The sequence below is a fragment of the Lissotriton vulgaris genome, chromosome 4_1, assembly GCF_964263255.1.
Source record: "Lissotriton vulgaris chromosome 4_1, aLisVul1.2, whole genome shotgun sequence".
Taxonomy (NCBI): domain Eukaryota; kingdom Metazoa; phylum Chordata; class Amphibia; order Caudata; family Salamandridae; genus Lissotriton; species Lissotriton vulgaris.
This window is the reverse complement of record NC_141691.1, coordinates 517,917,949-517,938,740: the sequence shown is the minus strand read 5'-3', so window position 1 is coordinate 517,938,740 and position 20,792 is coordinate 517,917,949. Positions and strand designations below refer to the sequence as shown.

The window sequence follows — 20,792 nt, the reverse complement described above, 5'->3', positions numbered from 1 at the left end:
AGGCTATGTGCTTGGTAATAGTATAAACATGCTTAGGCGCCGGGACAAATTACCACATACACTACTCGTCTGAACAGTCAACAGGTTAAGTACATCAATTTCCTCCCAATCAAATTTGGACTGCTTTAAGCAGGAGCATGTAGTAGCTTTATACACTGGTCAAGCGGTACACACAGTAATTACTATTTCTCAAATATCTTTGGTTAGGTCACAGATACAAGGAATATTGATAAATAAGCAGAAACGGTTGCGTTCAAGGAGAGGCAGAATATTTATACTAAATCTTCCCTAATTTTGAGTCACTTCAAGCAGAAGTGATTGATCATTCGCAGGCCACAAACTGACTGGTTTACAGCCCATGTTTAATTCGAGATGTGTTTTCAACACTGAGATCAGCTTTAAAACTAGGGAAGATAGGTGTTGCTACTTAATCTTTGTAGAATAACAAGACAGCTTTAAAAGGTGCGCTATCATCAGAATTTTACAGAGACTGAGATACTAAAGTTGCCACAAAACTCCTTGAAAAGATAAAATATGTTAAGAAAGGTGGATCCATACCGAACACTAAAATAGAATTAACACTCTGGTATTGCCACAAAAAGTGAAACTTCCTTCAAAGAGCAGATTCTACTGGTCACTCATGACAACATAAAGCTACTAAAATGTCTACTAAGATCCACTGATCCGAAGTGCATTCTCTGCAGGCAAACATGGGCTTGTGTGTGGATGGTACACGATGGACAATTTTAATCAAGACATTAACATCTTTGCATTTGCTGTTGCAAATAGTGCTCCTATTGGCTGTGGAAAAAGCAACTGACAAGCTGACTTAGCATGATCAATGCAAGCTACTTTCCTGCTTTGGGATAGGGAATAGATTTAGTAGTTGGATTCAGGACACATTTACTGGGAAACAGCCTTTACAATTAGATTTTTACCATGCTGTGCCTTTACCACTCGTTTTGTAACCAGGTGTATTCCTTTACAACACATGCCTTTACCACACATTTAAAGTAAGTTGGGAGTGTGGGGGACTCCCCCCACATATACATCTGTGTTGCATACTCAGCAATGGTGCACATACCCCGTGCTGCAGATAGACTGCAGGCATACTATACTGGGTACTGCATGACACAGGTTTTTCTTTTCTTACAGTTCACTGTTTGGTTTGGTTAATGTGTTGCTTAAACCTGTACTGCATGGCATTATGCATGAACATATGAAAGCACTGAGTCACACTGCAATGCATCGGTAATAACACTGTTGAAACCCCTGTTTTCATTACCATACCCACTGTATGCATGGCGTAAAACCTCCAAAAAGATGGGTTTGATCAGAAACATAGCCAGCCATTGCATGACCCTTTGTCCTCTTGCTCTACTGAGCATGGGGGTCCCTGCCATGTATGAGTTTCCAATGTTTTCAGGTTGCCTACATAAAATAAACTAGGTGTAGTGCATTATGAAAACTTGGTAAGCAGCTGCAAGTAAAATTTCAGTTTATGCTATGTCTTCTGTTAGCAGGCATCACCCCTGGGCAGCACGGAAACATGCCACAAGCATGTGATTTTTAACAACTATACATTGTAAGGTGTCCATAGCTGGGTGCCCAACTTCACAATTGTCTGTTGGTTAACATTTTACCCCCAATACACGGCTACTTTACAAATACAAATACTTTCCATGGCTTGACCCAAATCTGTGTTTCATTAGGGTTTTTTTTTTATAAACTTCATTTTTCAGTTTACACATTACAGTACAAATATCAAACCAACAAGTCGGCATCAAATCGGCATATGTAGACATATCATTGACTGACATGCAGGACAGAGGGCAGCAGCCTGGGTGGTGAAGGTACAATGGGGCGAAACAAAATCCATTAGGGCTTTTGAGTGTAGTATGGTTGTGTAGGTTTTCCGTGCGCTTGAGCATGGATCACCAAACTAGACAGCAGGGTATATTCTGATGTAGGAGATTTCACTGGGAATGTCTAAAGTAATTGTGTGCAGGGTTGGGAACACCCAGAGTAAGCTACCAACATCATATATTTCCAAAAACAGAGACACAGTGGAATTTGGCTTGCTAAATTCAAACACATATTACCCATATTACCCAGAATCTCCTGCAAATGACAAAGTATGGGTAAAAGAAACCCCAAAATTCATATAATTTCTGTGACAGAAAACTCCAGCAAACATCCTACCATCCAACGTTCCCACACTTGCCCCAATGGCAAGATATATAGATTGAGCTTTTGCCTGGGACAGGAATAATACCAAAATATTAACTGTGTGAAGACAACATTGACACTATTTTGACTACACATACTGACCTATTTCTGTCAATTATAATAGGCCCACCCACAAGTAAAGTACTGTTTTTATTGATGTTAGACTCGATAGTCTTAGGGTTGTCTTCCCCACACATTTTTCCTGTTTGCCTTACCTTTTTGCTGTATTCTTTTTGTTGACCTTAGGACTCTTTGCACTTTACCACTGTCAACCAGTGCTAAAGTGCATGTTCTTCTCCCCTAAAACATGGTTTGATTGACTTATCCACAATTGGCATAGAGTGTGCTACATGTGCCCAGAGCATGTAAATGAAATGCTACTAGTATGCCTGCATGAAATGCTACTAGTATGCCTGCAGCACTGATTGTGCCACCCACACAAGTAGCACTTTTAGCATGCCTCAGGCTTGCAGCTGCAGAGCCTGTGTGTGCAGTTTTACTGCCACGTAGACTTGGCATTTAAAACCCCTGGCTAGCCCTGAAACTCCCCATTTATTACATCTAAGTCACCCCTAAGGTTGGCCCTATGTAGCCTATAGGGCAGGGAGCTGTGTAATTAAAAGGTAGGACATGTACAGTTAAGATTTGCTTGTAGTGAAAAAAACCCAAATTTGTTTTTCATTACTGCGAGGGCTACCTCTCATAGGTTAACGTTGGGATTTGCTAATTACACTTATAAGCTGTAATTCCTGATTGAGTAGGAGTAGCTCTGACACGTTTCATATCAGTGAAGTGAAGTGAAAAAGTTTTTATTGTTTCAGTTAATTAAAACCACAACAATACATTTTAAAAATCGACTAATGTGTTTAAAATTTCTTAATATATAAGTGCAATCTCTGATAGTATATTCTATAACGTTCTCCGTCTAATGCCGAGTTTATTATTTAAAATCAAATGAAGTATGATTAAAATGCAGTCTGTGTAGCTTAGTTCTAAAGTTCTTGATTTTTTCCTCTTATAATGTTCCGGAAAGCTCACTCCCCGAGCTACCACAGTTGTTTTATCCCTTTGTTGACAGGGTGCCGCAGTGTATTTTAGCGCTTGAGAGTGGGCTGCAAGGAACTTTAGTAGTAGGCAGTTCAATCGCGTGTCTACTGGATTCAAGGTTGCCATAATTGCAGATCTGCACGTTCTTATACCCCGCTCGTTCATAGACTTTTTTAAAGGAGAACTTCGAGCTTAAGCTAGATTCGGGCAGATACAGACAAAGTGAATGAAGTCCTTGTTGCTCCTCCCGCATAGTCTGCAGATTTTCGGTCCATCATGCACCCAGATTGGTTGGTCCATAATCGATGGAAATTTCCCAAAACGGAGTCCCATTAGTTTCTGTTTTCTGTGAGCTGAGAATGTGATTGTTAGGTATGGGGCTGCCACAAGTGTTTTGTAATTTGATATAACCATCCATGCGTGTTTTCTGGTACTAAACATGGCTTTATCAAGTACGAGGGAATGGAGTTTTGTTGACTTGTTTATAGCCTGTTTGAACGCTGGGTAAGGCAGGTTAAGTTCCCAAAGTTTTCTTGTTCCAGTCTCAGTTATGGATTTTTCAAGATACTGATTGTATGGGGACTTAACGTCAGATCTTATTTCTTCCCATAGTGCTTGGTGCAATTCCGAGGCTGACGTGTTCTGTTTCAGTGTGTACCAGTACTTAATACTTGCGTACTTTCTTCCCACTCTTTCATTTACTGTTCCGAATTCTAACCTCGTCTGAACTGGTGAGGCTCCCTGTTGTATTTGGAAGGTGGATTTAAAGATGGCTGTCTGCATTTTGTTAAGTAGGTCCGCATCTTTCCCATGCAGTCCTACACTGCCATATGACAAAGTTGGAAGAATTTTTGCTTTTATTGTTGCCAGTAGAGGTTTATATGATGGCCCCGTGAGCTTTTTGGCCAAAGATCTAAAAGCAAATGAAAGTGAATTTGATCTCTGGGTGATGTACGACATTTGCTGCTGAAGGCTGTGTCGATTATCAAAGTAGAAGCCCAAGTACTTGAAGTTGGACTCAGCCTCTAGCTTTGTTCCCTCCAGATAGAGGCATGTGCTGGCTGTCCGCCGCCTGGTGATATATCAGTGGAATGGTAATGATAAATCCTCTTTGCTGGCAAAGTTGTACTTATTTTATTTTAGAAATTGTACTTTTAAAAAGATGTCACTTCTCTGATCTTAGCTATTTGGGCATGCAGCCCATCTCCAATACACGCCTAGGGCGGCTGACAGCTGGACTTTGCGCATTCCCTCTAGACAGCCACACACAAAGGAACAATAGGTGTGACCGAGTGGCCATCCACATCCTGATGGTCATCCTGGGCAGGATAAAAGGGAGGAGCTTACACTTGAATAGGCAGTATCCTGTCCCCACACAAAGGACTGCACACCCCTCTGTAGTGAGTTGAGAGCCAGACCTGGGAGAGAGGACCTATGTGCACTTCAAATCTCGGTATAATTACTGGATCACAGACCCCACCAAATCGGACACTACTGGACCTGTGAAGAAACTCTGCCAGGAGGAAAGACTGCTGTGCTGCTATAAGAACTGCCACTCTGCTGGACTATTGCTCTGAAAGAATTGCTTTTCTGCTGTGCTGTCCTGCTGCCTGCTACCCTCTGCCCTGCTGAGGAAGAACTGGACTCTTGCTTGAACCCAGAGTGATCTCCAAAGGCCTGCTGGCTTGCCTGCTGGTCCAAGACTCAGGGATATCAAAGTGTTACCCCCTGCTCCTGTGCCTGGTCCATTGGAAGTAGATCCAGGAGCTTGCTACAGTGGATCTGATGTATACGCTGCTGCATGAGCAGAATCAACACACTACCACTGTTGCAGGAACAGAACCAGCACATCACACTTGGAACCAGCACATCGTCATCGGAACCGGCGCATTGGAACCACAGCATCTCAGCCACTGCAGGAGAGATGACCCCTGCATCCCCTCGACTGCGTGGAGAAACCTGGCACATCGCACTCGGAATAAACGCATCTCGGAACGGGCGCTTTATATTCAGAACAGGGGCATCGCTTTTGTTGAGCGGAGAAAATTGACGCATCACCTTGTCTGTAGGATCAACACTGCTCGGCTGCATCCCGCATCTTGCTTGCCACTAGGATTAAGGTACTTTAGTTCAGCATGCCTTGCGTGGCTCCTGCATCCTTGCCCGCGATCGGCCAGAACTCTTGACTTAGCCCCGGTCCAGCACTACCAAATCACCCCCATAGGCGCTTATTGCTTGTAAGCACTATTTTTACTTTTAATCTTTACAAAAAAATCAGATCTTGACTTCTACTTATTGGATTGTCGTTGTTTTGGTCTACTTTTATTTATAAAATCATAATCTATTTTTCTAGATTGATGTGCAGTCTTTTTGTGGTGTTTTCACTGTGTTACTGTTTGATGTGTTGCACAAATACTTTACACATTGTCTCTTAAGTTAAGCTTGCTCAGTGCCGAACTACCAGAGGGGGAGCACAGGTTAATTAATGTGGGCAATGTTATTTTTGCTGTACCCTATACATTCTGGAACTTTTGGTCACAGAAACCTGAAGAAGTACTTTTTTTTAATGGGTGTGTGTGTGTGTGTGTGTTTTTCTTAATATCATTCCTCCAAAGCTGGACATAAGTACTCAATTGATGTTTCTTATTCCCCTTTCTCTAGACATGCGGTTTAAATAATTAACTCTCTGATCAAGAAGGGCTGCGTATATGCACAATATATGACCAATAGTCTCTTCAGCTAGCTAGCACATAATCAGCATGTGGACGGACTACAAACAGTTTCATGGTAAGTTTTAAATTGCAAAACAGAAGAATATAACATTTTAAAGAAGTGGTTCTTATCTTTTGACTTCTCAGGATGCCCATAATCATTACAGAAGTTCGGAGACCACTGCTGAATCATTTTTAGGTCGAGCCTAGCATTGCAGGACGTGGGCTGCTCGCTGTGCGAGGCATTCTGTAGTATGTTTTTAGAAGTGGAGTGGAAGCCCCGCCCATCTTTTTCATTGGCGGGTGTCATCGTCCATGGTAAATGATGGCTTCCGATTGATAATGAGGCATCTTAGTCCCTCCTTGTTACCGGCCTTTTGTGACTGCCCATCAGGACTGGATCTTATTCTGCTTTAGCAATTGCGACAGCTTGTTATTATTAGACAATGGTTTTATTATGTCACTAAAGTAGCAATACAAAACTTAAGGGAATGCTCTTAGCTAATCTTTAACAAACTTTAAAGAATGTTTACACCCCAGACTTCCAGGACGGCTGGAGAGCGCCTGTGGTGGTCTTGAGTACCTGCTCTGTGTGACAATCTCTCAGTTAATAGACATGCCTTCATTGCTGACAGCACGGCAGCTCGTTTGTAGATCAGTATTTGAACGCTGGCTTCTAGGTGAAATTCATATATTCGTCTGCAGAGCCTGCAGTAAGGTTCGTGAAATGCCTGGTTTACACTGCCGCTGTGTTAAGGTTCAGGCTCCACATACTTTCCCTAAAAAAGGACAAAGGCTCGTGAGCACAAAAGACGGTGTTTCGTTGCATATATTATAGAGGGAGGAAGTGACCCGTTTTCAAGAACATCAATTATCTTGCACCAATTCCATTTGCGTTTCGTTTTAACCTAGAAACAGATTTTTTTTGTGTGTGTGCTGTGACTCCCATCTGGTGGTCAAATGAAGCAAAAGCATCTGTGATGCAATAGGTTTTGCATTTACACAAGTTTAAGCAAATAACATTACAAATAACAATGACTTTTATTTTTGTTTTCGTTTTAAAATATAAATAAAAGGCATTGTCATTTACATTGCCAATAGCTTAAAGTCGCGTAAATGCGAGACCTATTGCATTGCAAATGATTGTTGGAATATGAGGACCCCCACTGAGAGATTGTTGGAATCCAGGTACCAAGGCGTAAGCAATTTTGATGATTTGAAAGGCAAAACACAAACTCGGACTCAAGCAACTGGTGACCACCCCCACCCACTACGCCGGACACACACTCGACCCCGTCTTCTCATCCAGCAAGGACATCGCCTTCAGCCACGCCACCGGACTCCACTGGACGGACCACAGCTGTGTTCACTTCAGCTTTAGAAGGACAACGATCCACCACCACCAGCAACAGGTTGCACGCAGAAGCTGGAACAAGATCACAGTGACCAGCTCGCGACCTCCCTGAGCATGAACCCTCCCACCAGCACAACAAACCCAAGCCAGGCGGCCACCAACCTCGCGAAGTGGATCAGCAACTGCGCAGACGACCTCGCCCCGCTGAAGACCCCGCCTAGCAGACCCGGTAGCAAGAAAGCCCCATGGTTCACCGACGAACTCAAGAGCTCCAAGAAGAACTGCCGAGCCTCGAGAGAATCTGGCGCAGAGACCCAACACCGGACAACGTGACTGCCCTCAAGCTCGCCACCCGAAAACACCCCCAACTCATCCACGCCACCAAGAAAACCGCATTCAAGGAACGACTGGACAACAATGCACACAACAGCAAGGAACTCTTCAACATCGTTAAAGAGCTCTCCAACCCCAACGCCGGAAACAACGACATCACCCCTTCGCAAGACCTCTGCAACTCCCTCGCCTCCTACTTCCACAACAAGATCGCGGACATACACAACAGCTTCAGCACTCAACTGACGCACGCCACGACCGAACCACCGCCCCCCACCACCACCCTCCGCGCCTGGACCCCGATCAGCACCGAAGACACCGTCCGCACGATGAACTCCATCCACTCCGGATCTCCTACCGACCCCTGCCCTCACCACGTCTTCAACAAGGCCGACGCTGTCATCGCACCCCACCTGCGGGACATCATCAACACCTCCTTCGACACCGCTACCTTCCCAGAGAGCTGGAAGCACGCCGAACTCAGCGCTCTACTAAAGAAGCCATCAGCCGACCCCACCGGCCTCAAGAACTACCGCCCCATCTCGCTGCTCCTGTTTCCTGCAAAAGTCATCGAGAAGACCGTCAACAAGCAGCTGGCCGCCTTCCTCGAGACAAACGGATCCCTCGACCTCTCGCAGTCTGGCTTTCGGGCCAACCACAGCACCGAGACCGCCCTGATCGCAGCCACCGACGACATCTGAGCACTGCTTGACAACGGAGAAACAGCAGCCCTCATCCTCCTAGACCTCTCCGCAGCCTTCGACACTGTCTGCCACCGTACACTAGTGCAGCGACTCAGCAACGTCGGAATCCAGGAGAAGGCACTGGAGTGGATCATCTCCTTCCTCGCTGGAAGGACACAGAGAGTCCGCCTCCCCCCGTTCAGATCTGAAGCCACCAAAGTCATCTGCGGCGTTCCTCAGGGCTCCTCGCTCAGTCCAACCCTCTTCAACGTCTACATGAGCCCCCTCGCAGACATCGCACGCCAGCACAACCTCAACATCATCTCCTACGCCGACGACACCCAGCTGATTCTCTCCTTCACCAACGACCCTGCCACCGCCAGAGCCAACCTTCACTAAGGGATGAAAGAGGTAGCCGAATGGATGAAGATCAGCTGCCTGAAACTGAACTCGGACAAGACGGAAGTCCTCATCCTGGGATCCTCACCCTCCGCCTGGGACAACTCCTGGTGGCCCCCCGCCCTAGGCAGCGCACCCAAACCAACAGACCACGCACGCAACCTAGGCTTCATCCTGGACTCCTCCCTCTCCACGACCAGACAAGTCAACGCCGTCTCCTCGTTGTGCTTCAACATCCTGCGCATGCTACGAAAGATCTTCCGGTGGATCCCCACCGAGACCAGGAAGACGGTCACCCAGGCCCTCGTCACCAGCCGTCTGGACTACGGCAACTCCCTCTACGCCGGAAACACCGCCAAACTCCAGAAGAGACTCCAGCGGATCCAGAACGCCTCAGCACGACTCATCCTGGACATCCCCCGTCACAGCCACATCTCCGGACACCTGAGAGACCTGCACTGGCTCCCGGTCAACAAGAGAATCACCTTCCGACTCCTCACCCACGCACACAAAGCCCTACACAACCAAGGCCCAGGATACCTCAACAGCCGCCTCAACTTCTACGCTCCCAAACGCCAGCTTCGATCGACCGGCCACGCCCTCGCCGCCGTCCCCCGCATCCGAAGAGCCACCACAGGGGGACGGTCCTTCTCCTACCTCGCCGCCAAGACATGGAACTCCCTCCCGACCAACCTCCGCCTGACCCAGGACCACCTCGCCTTCAGGAAGCAACTCAAGACCTGGCTGTTCGAGCAGTAGCAGACCCCCCTCCCCTAGCGCCTTGAGACCCTCTGGGTGAGTAGTGCGCTATATAAATAAATGCTTGATTGAAAAATCATCCATTGTCCATACTATATTCTGTTCAATAGACTTGCACTGCACCCACGAATCATCTGAGAATATAATTTTCATTTTTAGCCTCTAAATTCTAATTCCTTAATTTTTCACAGAACCTTTAAACATTTTTAGCTTTACATTTTACTTCTCTTTTGACATTATTTAGTTTTCTAAGCAGATGCGGACAACCCTGAATAGGCATCCAAGACTCCAGGGGTCCCTGAACCACAGATTCAGAACACCACTGTTCTAAAGCATATAGGTCTGCATGTAGGAGCTTAGTGGTAGTCAGAGAAGCTGTCGCCTTTCTTCATTTTTGTTGTCCTGTGTTGCTCTTCCCTTTCCGCCTAACCCACAGAATCCACTGTAAAGCGAACAGTATGTTTCAGGTTGGAAATAACATTCACTTAAGTGAAGCCTCAAGATACATTTTGTGTCCTATGTCCCTAAACCGGAGCCTGGTCTGGCAGTCAGCTTGTAGCCTGAAATACTATGAAACTAGAAACACTTTCTCATTTTGATTTCAGGACTGTTTTGAAAGTGCAGCTAGTTTGAAAGATGCATTTTTACCAGTTCTTTAAAATATACAAAGCGGGTACATCTAGGTGAGTATCACTTTCTCCCTTTATGGTATTAGCGATTTGGGATATCATTCTGCCTCCTAGAAAAGTGCCTCCTTACCAATGAAGGATAGAATGTTTTACACCTGAAAAGTACATTCATTTATCAATCTATTTGTCACTTTTTATACAGGAAGTAACTATTTTTGCTACTTGTTTTCCCAAGCACTGGTAAAGCCAATAAGGAAGGCTTTAACCCCTTCGACGCTCATGACGAGCTGGGCTCGTCATGGCGTAGCCCGCTCGCACGCTGATGACGAGCCCAGCTCGTCACGTAAAGTGCGTTTTTGAAAAACCCAGCGCGCTAGCGGAATTCCGCTAGCGCGCATGGTGTTAAGGTGATGAATAGCATTTGTACGTGCAACACACAAACAGCATTTGCGGATGCCTGTATTTACATGGGTTGGCAAATTAAAGGCAGGCTGATTTGCTTTGTCTATGCTTACCTACTTTTTTAAGGAAACACTTCTAAGTTCAACTTTAGCAGCTTCACTAAAGCAAAACTCGAATGTGTAAAATACATATGTAAAAGACCAAATTCTTGTGAATGTAATCGATCAGTATTGTTTTTTCCAAAACGTTTTGTACAACTTGGAGTCACATTAACCCTTTCGATGCTCATGACGAGCTCAGCTCGTCATGATGCACAGTTGAGCTGTGCTGATGACGATCTGAGCTCGTCATGACACCAGCAAAATGGCAATTTCCAGCACAGGGGGGGGGGGGAAACGCCTAGCAGCCAAGGTGTTAAGTAATAATGAAGAGTGGATAAAATGGTTTGCGGGCCTTATGTTGCAGGCGTTTTGTGTTTTTAGGCATGCGTCTTTTTCATACACTGAAGTTTAAAAAAAAAAAAACTTAAGAGTGGGCTCACAATTAAGAAAAAGAGTTACGCAAGGCCCATAGAGAATTAAACATAGTTCTACACACTGCTTGCAGTTCTCAAAACTAATGGGTAAACATCAAGAAACCTGTCAATCCGGACCCTATGCCAGTATGAGTGTGTGGCATACAGAATTAAAAATTATATGATTAATATGAGTAGGCAGAAGCACATTAATTCATCCTATTTTCTATCCTTCCCCTAGCCCACATGAAATCTGGAAACTGTTTGAGGAAAGTCCGTTACTCATTACACTTCTTAAGTCCATTTGAAGTCAGCATACATTTAAGAAGTTCAAAGAGTGTGAGAAAAGGCATGGTAAATACTTGTTAATGCTCATGGGTCATATTTTGCATGTGATTACAACAGTCGTACTGCTACATCCAATGAGCTTTCCAGGCAATATCCACTTCCCATTTTCTAACCACATTTTGTAGAAATGTCATGGTAGATATTGTTTGCATGAGTGCATGCATAGCATTTACTATGGAACTGAATAATTAAAATGCTTAAAATAAAAGTACATTCCTTCAATTAAAATTCATTTGGAATCAAACCGACAAACGCAGTTAAAGACCTCACTCCACTGCTTTTACCTCTCTGGTCCAAGATCATAAACAAATCACTTCATCCTTGTTGAAGACCTCACTCCACTGCTTTTACCTCTCTGGTCCAAGATCATAAACAAATCACTTATACAAGGATGCATTCCAGATACCCTCAAAATAGTCCAGGTTTCACCCATTCTAAAGAAGCCCACGGCAGACCACACGGACCTTAACAACTATCGCCCTATCCCCAATTTCCCCACCTTAGCCAAGCTGCTGGAAAAATGTGTGCACCTACAGCTAACGAAACATATTGATCACTTTAATCTTCTCAACAAACACCAATCAGGCTTCCGTGCAGGCCACAGCACAGAATCAGCCATGATACACATCATTGACGACGCGCTGCAAATACTCGACCAAAATAGATCCTGTCTACTCATCCTACTGGACCTCTCCTCGGCCTTTGATACGGTCAAACATGAGAACTTGTTAGACCTCCTGAAACACATAATGGGTTTGTCTGGGACAGTGCTTAGTTGGTTCACTTCATTTCTTCAAAATCGGACACAACAATTCAAAGTCAATAACACCCTATCCAAACCTGTCCCAGTATCTTAAGGTGTCCCGCAAGGATCCGCACTGTCCCCAACAGTGTTTAATCTCTTCCTAGAACCTCTCACTGAAATCCTACAAGCCTCTAACGTGCATTATCACATGTACGCAGATGATACTCAACTCTACCTCAAGATACACACCCTACAGGATGTCAAACTACTTAATTCAGCGCTTAGGAGCACCCAAACTTGGCTTGCAGAAAATCATCTCAAACTGAATGCCTAAAGACTGAATTCCTACTAATAGCTCCCCCGGCTCAAATCCCCAAAATGCAAGATTGGATCAAACATATTACAGCGTTTAACGTTCAACCTACCATCGTAGACTCAGCAAAATCACTAGGAATCGCTCTTGACAGTAACCTCAACATGCAAAAACATATCAGCAATTCTACAAAGGGAGCCAACTTCCAGCTAAACTCATTGAGGAAAATGAAACACTTCGTACTACACAATGACTTCAAACAGGCAGTACAAGCTCTGGTTATACCCAGAGTGGAATACGGATGTGTCTCTCTCTGTGGCCTACCCAAAACATCAAATGCACCACTCAGAGCATCAATCAACGCCGCAGCAAGACTCATAACTGGATCTAAACGTACCTCCCACATCTCCCCGGACCTTCAATCCTTGAACTGGCTACCCCTCGAGGCGAGAATCCAGCTGAAAATTGCCTGCATGACACACAGAGCCATGCATCACAAGTCACCCAGCTATTTGGCACAGAAATTAACGATCTTGGGTGGGCCCAGATCCTCAAGAAGTGCGGCAAAACTACTACTGAAACCACAAAAATTCCATAAGAAAAAAAGTATAACAGATCCTTCTCTGGGATGGCACCCAGAATTTGGAATGCCCTACCCCCAGAAACCAGACTATCGATCCACTACCTTTTTTAAAAAGGAAGTTAAGGCCATCCTCATGGCCAAGTTCACTTGATTCTACTGAATCTACTGAAATCCTGTGACGAAACGCACATGCGCCCCCACCCACAAGGCACTTTCTTTCCTTGGATGTTACTCCTAATTCTGCTGTTTTACTATATGCCTTGTACATATGTTTTTGATCTGCTCTTATTGTCGGTTTAAGTAACTTTTACTGTATGTACAGCGCTCTGATATCCGCTAGGATCTTGTTCGCGCTTTATAAAACTTTAAAAAAAAGAAAAAAATATATATATAAGGATAATGTCATATCACTCAACTATCTTAGGTCTTCCAGCACTCTCTCATATCCTGTGCACTAGATGTCCTATTCCAGGAAATATTTATCTATATGTTATTCAGTTGGCAATAGCCTAACTGTTATAAAAAATTTAGCTGCAACAACAAAAAACAAAGCATCTGAAATAATCATTAAAATACTGTTTACTTCATTGAACAACACAGCACAAAAACAGAACAGGCAGGAAGTGAACAACAGACCAACAAATAATGGGTCACTAAGCTAACATGGCCATGTATGAAAATGGTACAGGCAACAGTTTGAAGATAGTCTTCTCATCACAATGAAAAGTTGAATGGTATTTTTTTTGCAAACGTACTGTACTTTAAGTTACACGTATATACTCTGGTGGATCATGGGAGACTCTGAAAACAAAGCTACTTGATAATTCTACTCTACTTGCTTTGTCTTTAGAAATATTTCTGTGCCAATAATCTCAGAACCTCCTTAAGTCTTGAGTGTTTATCACAGTACATTTTTACAAAGAGAATCATACCCACAACATAACATCTTTTTGTGTTTCATTTTTCTTTGACAAAATTAAAATTCAAATAGTAAATTTTCTCTGTTTGTTTGGGCTTTTGGTTTGTCGTCAGTAGATTAGGCAATAATGTGCCACCAAGCTTCATGTTTCTTTAGGTCAAGCAAAGATCGGGACTATTCCATTTTTTGCAAGGTGCATTGGTCAATTTAACACCTGCTAAAAAGCTTACTATCACTTAATCATCAAGATAATATTCCATGACGGAAGCAGGGTCTGAGGCAAATTATGCTTACAAATGGGGAGGCACTGACAAACTCAGCTTATGCAGAAGAACAGAATCACCACTTTATTTGTACAATAAGCACCTCCATCAACAAGGGAAACAATATACCTTACAACACAAATACAAATTACATTTGTGGCACAGGGAATAAAACAATGTAAGTACAACCAAGGGTGGGAAAAAATAAAGCTTTCTTCCACAACTAGCTATACAAGACAAAACTGATGTCGGGGGAAAAGGGAGAGGATTAAATTGGAGAATTTCAAATCTTGGCACTGTACTTGCTAATAGGGAAGGAGGGTAAGCCCCATATTCAAGGAGAGTAGGAAATGGCCTGGGCAACTAAGAGACTATGTGTCATTTTCTGCGACAAGTCCGCAAAGCTTAAAAAAAATAGTATTGAACAATGCTAGACTCCGCTTTGTAGTCATGGGTGTTAATCTGAAATAAAGCAGTTGTCATTACCACATTTCATATTGGTTTCTTGGCTAATAAATCACTTTTGCCATGCATCTGGGAAGGTAGCTGAAGTACTTCACAACGGTAATGAAAATGTATACAGAAAAAGGTAGAGAATGGCATCTACGGTAAAGGCAAAGTCAAGTTGTATGGTTGGAAATAATATCCTATTCAATGAAGTCTGAAAATTTACATTCAACTTCACTGGTCTTAAGCCAGTTCTCAAGGGTCAAAATGTGACCAGATAGAAGAAACATATTAACAGTCTGTGGCCTAGGGCATGCCAAGAGATGCACGCCTACACAAAGAGATGGGCTCCCTGCCCATCCTCCGCACCGTGTGAACAGACTTGCTGAAGAAGCAAGAGACCAGCAACAGTCTCTGACTGGGCAGGTCATCTATTTCTCTAACCACAATCTCTTGAGAGACAACTCTACTTAGTAAGTAGTTGCCATGGAGCCATAGGCACTTTGGAATGATTTCTTCTCTCCAAAAGGTTGAAGTCAATTTTGAATACAAGTGTCCAGTTGGCTGGATATATGTTAGCTGAGGAAGTTCTCTTCAAGAGTTTGCATAGTCTTATCCCCAAAGTGGCAGCATCAAAAGACTTCAGTTTCCCTGTTTTTTGTATGGCATCTTGGGATATTAATATTCAACAGATATACTAAGTCAGTGGATCTAAAGTTAGGAATAGAAGTAAAATAGCAAAATGTTGTGCTTGTAAAACACACACAAACACACACACACTTAGAACACAGGATGTGAGAACAATTTAGTCTAAATGTGCCTCCTCGGAAAGACACTTATTCTAATCTGGTGAACTAAAGTTATTGAGCAAACAGAAAGAGAGAGTTAATGTTGGGGGTAAAATGAGTAGTAGAACAAGAGAAACAGATTTGTAGTGAGAAAAATCTGTTGGATAGCAGCTAGGGCTAATTTTTAAACATAGCAAGAGGCAAGAGGCAGGGATGTGAAGCCAGTGGTGATATCACTGGCAAAATATCGGCAATGCCAAGTCAACATGTCCCCAAAGTCCATGACAAGTACAGAATATGCAGACAATGAATAGTAAACCGATTATTACGGAGAGTGATACAACCTATAAACAGCCTTTTTAAAATCCAAGCTACCATACTCGATACAACCTGGAGCTCCCATACTATTCCAAGTGGGAACTCTTCTTTAGCAACTTTTCCAAAATCAAGACAGAAATGGCTAAATAAAACTTGGGTTTTGAGAAAATTGAACATATCTCTTCCTGCACAGTACATGGTTATGGTACAGACATTTCCAGATCTGAGTTGCAGATTCAAGCTTTTGATAAAAACCAAAAAACATGAATATGCACATTTTACATCTGAGAGAGTGTACAGCTCAGTAATAAGTAGAATCTTTAAGGCTCCCTGACACAAGCAAAAGGAAATTTCTAGACGTGAGTGAAAAGGGATGAGAATCTACATTTATTTGTAAGTTTGCCAATGGAAATCAAAGATGCACATCAAACAATGTAAAGGTAATATACCAATATTCAGCCTGAAAATAATGTCCATTTAAAATACGAGCTAGTCTTGATCAAGCATGAAAGGATATTTAAACAATCTATGCGTGTTTAGTAATGGTCATGTCCATATACACTGCCACAGCAAGCAAATAAAAGCAGTCAGAAATGCGCTCAGTGTTTTGAACAAACAATCTCGCTTTTACAAATGCTGTGCTCTACAACAAGTAAGTTGTTTACCATACTTTAAAATCCTGAAATGCTTTGCCCTAGATGGTAATCTTTCAAATTAACTTTTTCAGGTTTGATGCATTTCTCTTTTCATTGCACAATGTCAAGTTTGTGCTGAGTGAGGCATTTTGCAGTTTTCATGCCATTTCAAAATGCCAACAATTAAACCATCGTCTGAAGGGCACACAATACCTGTCTTGGTATAAAGCACATCTGAAATTTGTTCATTAACTGAACTTTCTTAACCATAATTGTAACATACCAACCAAACACAAAACATGACCTGAACACAGCAATGCTCCAATAGCACTCACAGTGCTTCTTTGCTACAGAGAAATTGAAATGGCTGCAGACCTTTGGTCGGTGCTTAATTTGTAATAGAATGAATGCCAAAAGTTCTGTTCAGAAATCAGCAGCCACTGCTTTTAAATGTTGGCACACCAAATACCAAGGCTCCATAGTCTTGAATCAACCTCATTGCTTATCCATCCACTATTAAACACTCCCTGGTGCTTTCTCTCACTCATGCACATCCCTGCTTTCTCCATTTGCAACTGTTCTTCTGCCTTTCTCTTCTTACTTCTCTACCCTTTTTGTGTTTTTCCCATTCTTACTTGCGGTCAATGTCTGATGAGGAAAAATAAGTGTTGGTCCCCATAAATGGGTGCTGGTGAGCACCACCGGCAACTACAGGCTCAAATTAAGCACAGCTCCTACTTCAACAAAACCCAACAATCAAATGTATGCTACTACATACTTATCAAACTGGGACCACAACTTGCATACGGGTAGTAATTTCCTTACTACTGATCACTTACAACACACCTTCAATAACTCAACTAGAATAAAGAGATGGATAATCTCTATCCTATTAGGACTTATTGCAAAATGCATGGATACTCTTTAAAATGCATTACTTCATGTGTGTTCTTGAGGAGAAAACCAGTGTCATGGGAAAAGATGCAGGGATTCCGTGATGCAAAAAGTGTCAAATCAAGATCATTGAAACTAGGAGGTTGGATATTTCTAGGAAAATTAGATTTCATCACAGAGTTAAATAAACATGATTGTCCAGATAATGTTTTTAGGGCACAGTCACAACACCCGTCTGTGAATACAACTATCCAGGTAATGAGAACAATGAGTATACATCCAAGTTTGAAATCGATATACACCAGTTGGTAACTAGTAATAAGGAAAAAAGTTATAAAAATCTAAGATCTTCGGAAAAATATGAGTAATGATTTGTTTCTTAAAATCCTTTTTGCTACTTGTAGTGATGATACATAATTTATGTATGTGTTATATTGTGTAGATATCACTTAAAGGGGTGAGCATGACCAGTGATCTAGTCAACTAAAGCAATGCTTTGTCCATCATCAACACTCCTCTGTCCCCATTCTTCTTCTCCGTTTGCTTCAAAGTCTTTTACAACAGCTGTGCTGATGTATAGTCAGTTCTTCGAGCCTTAAAAAATGCCATGCACAGCTTTTTAATAAGTTCCTACAGTTGCTGAAACTCGGACTGCAGCATCTAGAATCCTTTTGTGCATAATTACAACTTGTTGCCATTAAGGTTGATTCTCCGACGATTGGGTAGTGCATGGCTGGAGTGCAAAACTAGTTATCATCTTGTTGGTCTTTTTTGAAGTAGTTCATACATAAAAAAATTCATATTATACTACTTTGAGATGCGTTACCCTGTTTTGAGAATTTCAAATAATAAATAAATGTATCTCGAGTTAGGGTCTAAAAGAATAATGCTTTGCATTAATAATTTCTCATATTAGCTTCAAGTGCTATTTTCAGCGTATGTGGTGTGCCAAACAGCTTCAACTAATCCATCTGTTGTCACAGTTGCTGGATGAGATCTGGGCAACTGTTGAAGTTTTCATCAAATTCATTAAACACATCAGTCTTTTTTCTTACATGGGTCTTTTGATGTTGAATGAGACCCGAGCTGTCTTTGAAACTTTTGCCACATTCATTGCAATGATACGGCCTTTCACCTGTATGAATTCTGTGGTGAATTTTGAGATTTTCTTTCACCCTGAATTTTTTTCCACACTCTGTACACTGATAGGGCTTTTCACCTGTGTGGACTCTGTAATGATTTGTTAAAAGTTGCTTGTAACTGAATTCTCTGCCACACTCCGCACATTTGTACGGCCTCTCTCCAGTGTGTGTTCGTCTGTGAGCAGTAAGTGCAGACCTTAAAGGGAAACTTTTATCACATTCAGGACATGTGTATGGTTTCTCCCCCGTATGGGTTCTTTGATGAACAATTAAGGAGGAATGGTCATTGAAGCTTCTCTCACAATCTGTACATTTATGTGGTCTGTCACCAGTATGAATTCTCTGATGTCTAATAAGATCTCCATTTTGGCTGAAGCTTTTATCACAGTACGAGCACCTGTAAGGTCTTTCTCCTGTGTGTATTCTCTGGTGTCTGCTAAGATCACCTTTCTGAGTGAAGCATTTGCTGCAAATAACACATTTATATGGCTTCTCTCCAGTGTGAATTCTTTTATGTTTGTTAAGTGCTGAAGTGTAACCAAAGCTTTTTTCACATCCATCGCACTGATAAGGTCTCTCACCAGTGTGTGTTCTCATGTGCCTAATAAGAGATTCTTTCTGATTGAAGAATTTTTCACATTCAGAGCATGGGTACTTGCCCTCGTTTCCTTGGGATGTGTTGCTTAAGGATTTTACAGGTCTATTTGATGGATCTAGAGGGTGTCCAAAACGCTTTTTCCATTTCCGTTTTGAGTTTTCACTTTTACATATTTTTCCCTGAAGAACCTTCTTGGCTTTTTCCAACTGTGCATCACTGTTCAGTTTTTCCGGGCATTCTTCGATAGATGGTTCCCTCTTAATTATATTCACAGGTTCATCCTCTGCTGGATTAGAATGAAAATCCAGTCATTATTCATTACGTGCACTACAGAAAACAAATGATTTAAACATTTGGCTCGTGAAATCCAGTGAAGTTGTGGCTGTCAAATGCATACGTCTGGTAACATAGCATGTTTGAAGATGTGAAGAACTGAAGTCATGCACGCGCTCTGAATATCTGCAATGATTGCAATGATGATTCTACTCAATGGAAAATAAACTCACTGATTAATAAAGCACAATTTAGTCTTTTAATATCTAAACCTAAATGAACTGCAGAAACTAAACCACATTCCATGCGCATGAAATAAAGTGATATTTTCCATTTAAAGGTTTAACTAGCCAGCTTCAGAATGACACATGGATCCCCACTAAACGTTATCAGGAACCAGACAACCTCAATATGCCCCTACTGGCAATGTCATAAATTCTCACTATGTAAAAAAATTGATGAAGAACATGCGAATATCTAAACCCATCATGCAAACTCAGCATTAACAATTGAAAAAGCCCACAAACTAAATTAAATCACAAACAAAACTATGGATCTTAATGAATTAATGCTGAAGAATGAGTTCTATCTGCTTATGTTTTGAGTCAGAAGGGAAGAGGAAAATGTCTCCCTAATGTGTCATTTTCCATTTCCCTTACATGTTCTGGTCACTGTGGACCTAGACAATGATGAGGTAGAACAGTGAGTGATGTGACCATTTAATCTCAAAGCACTGCACAATATTACTGACCACAACATTTTATCAAGGGTAATGTCACAGAATGTGGGTCTTCATCTGATTTCAAATTTTCAGGATGACTATAAATTATTCACTGTCAATAGAGCATGTTCATTGGTGCTTTTGGCAGCCACAGTGTGCCTCCATTATGCCACTCATATTTCTTAATCACTAAAAACTCAAAGTGTGTGCTATTTGCCCTTCACCAATATGCAGTCAATTCTTCTTTCTCCCTGTATTAGGGAACTAACAGAAATTACAAAGAAACACTGGGAAAATGTTTATGTTTAAGCTGGCTTCAGTTACAATCTAAAAAGAAACAGTCACTATGCGTGTGGCCAGTGAAAAAAGCAACATTATTAAACTGTTCACTGCAAAGGTCTGAAAGCTATTTTTTTTGGCCATTTACAGTGTAGAGCTAAATAAAAGGGAGATTAAACAGGACTGTCCTTTACTAGTCATCATGAATTAATGGGAGCAAGACCCCAATTCATGCATAACAGTAGTGACTAATCCAGACATCAGCAAACAAGGCATCTGTAGATTACACATCTGAAAAGATGTTAAATATTACAAATGCCTACTGTTGAGGTCTCCTTCAGTTACATCATGTTGAAACTCTATTGTAATCAACAGAACCCCAAATATGTTAAAAAACACAGCTTTAAAAATCTTTGACCAAGATTACTACAAGCACTAATTTAATGCAGACCGAATTTGGGGTACT

At 42.1% G+C, this 20,792-nt stretch overlaps 1 protein-coding gene across 3 annotated transcripts in view; it reads right to left on the bottom strand.

The window, feature by feature from the left end:
• LOC147718915 (uncharacterized) overlaps nt 1-20,792 on the bottom strand; it is a 143,897-nt gene that overhangs the window by 38,690 nt on the left and 84,415 nt on the right. The window contains exon 6 of one of the 3 annotated variants that reach the window (XM_086964662.1): nt 13,611-19,339. The exons of 1 other annotated variant lie outside the window; for it this stretch is intronic. In XM_086964662.1, coding sequence (XP_086820788.1) covers nt 18,291-19,339 — 1,049 coding nt within the window. In that variant the 3' untranslated portion in view covers nt 13,611-18,290. Of the gene's footprint in view, nt 1-13,610; nt 19,340-20,792 lie in introns of those variants that run through there. One more of the 3 variants, XM_086964663.1, reaches the window with a different exon arrangement.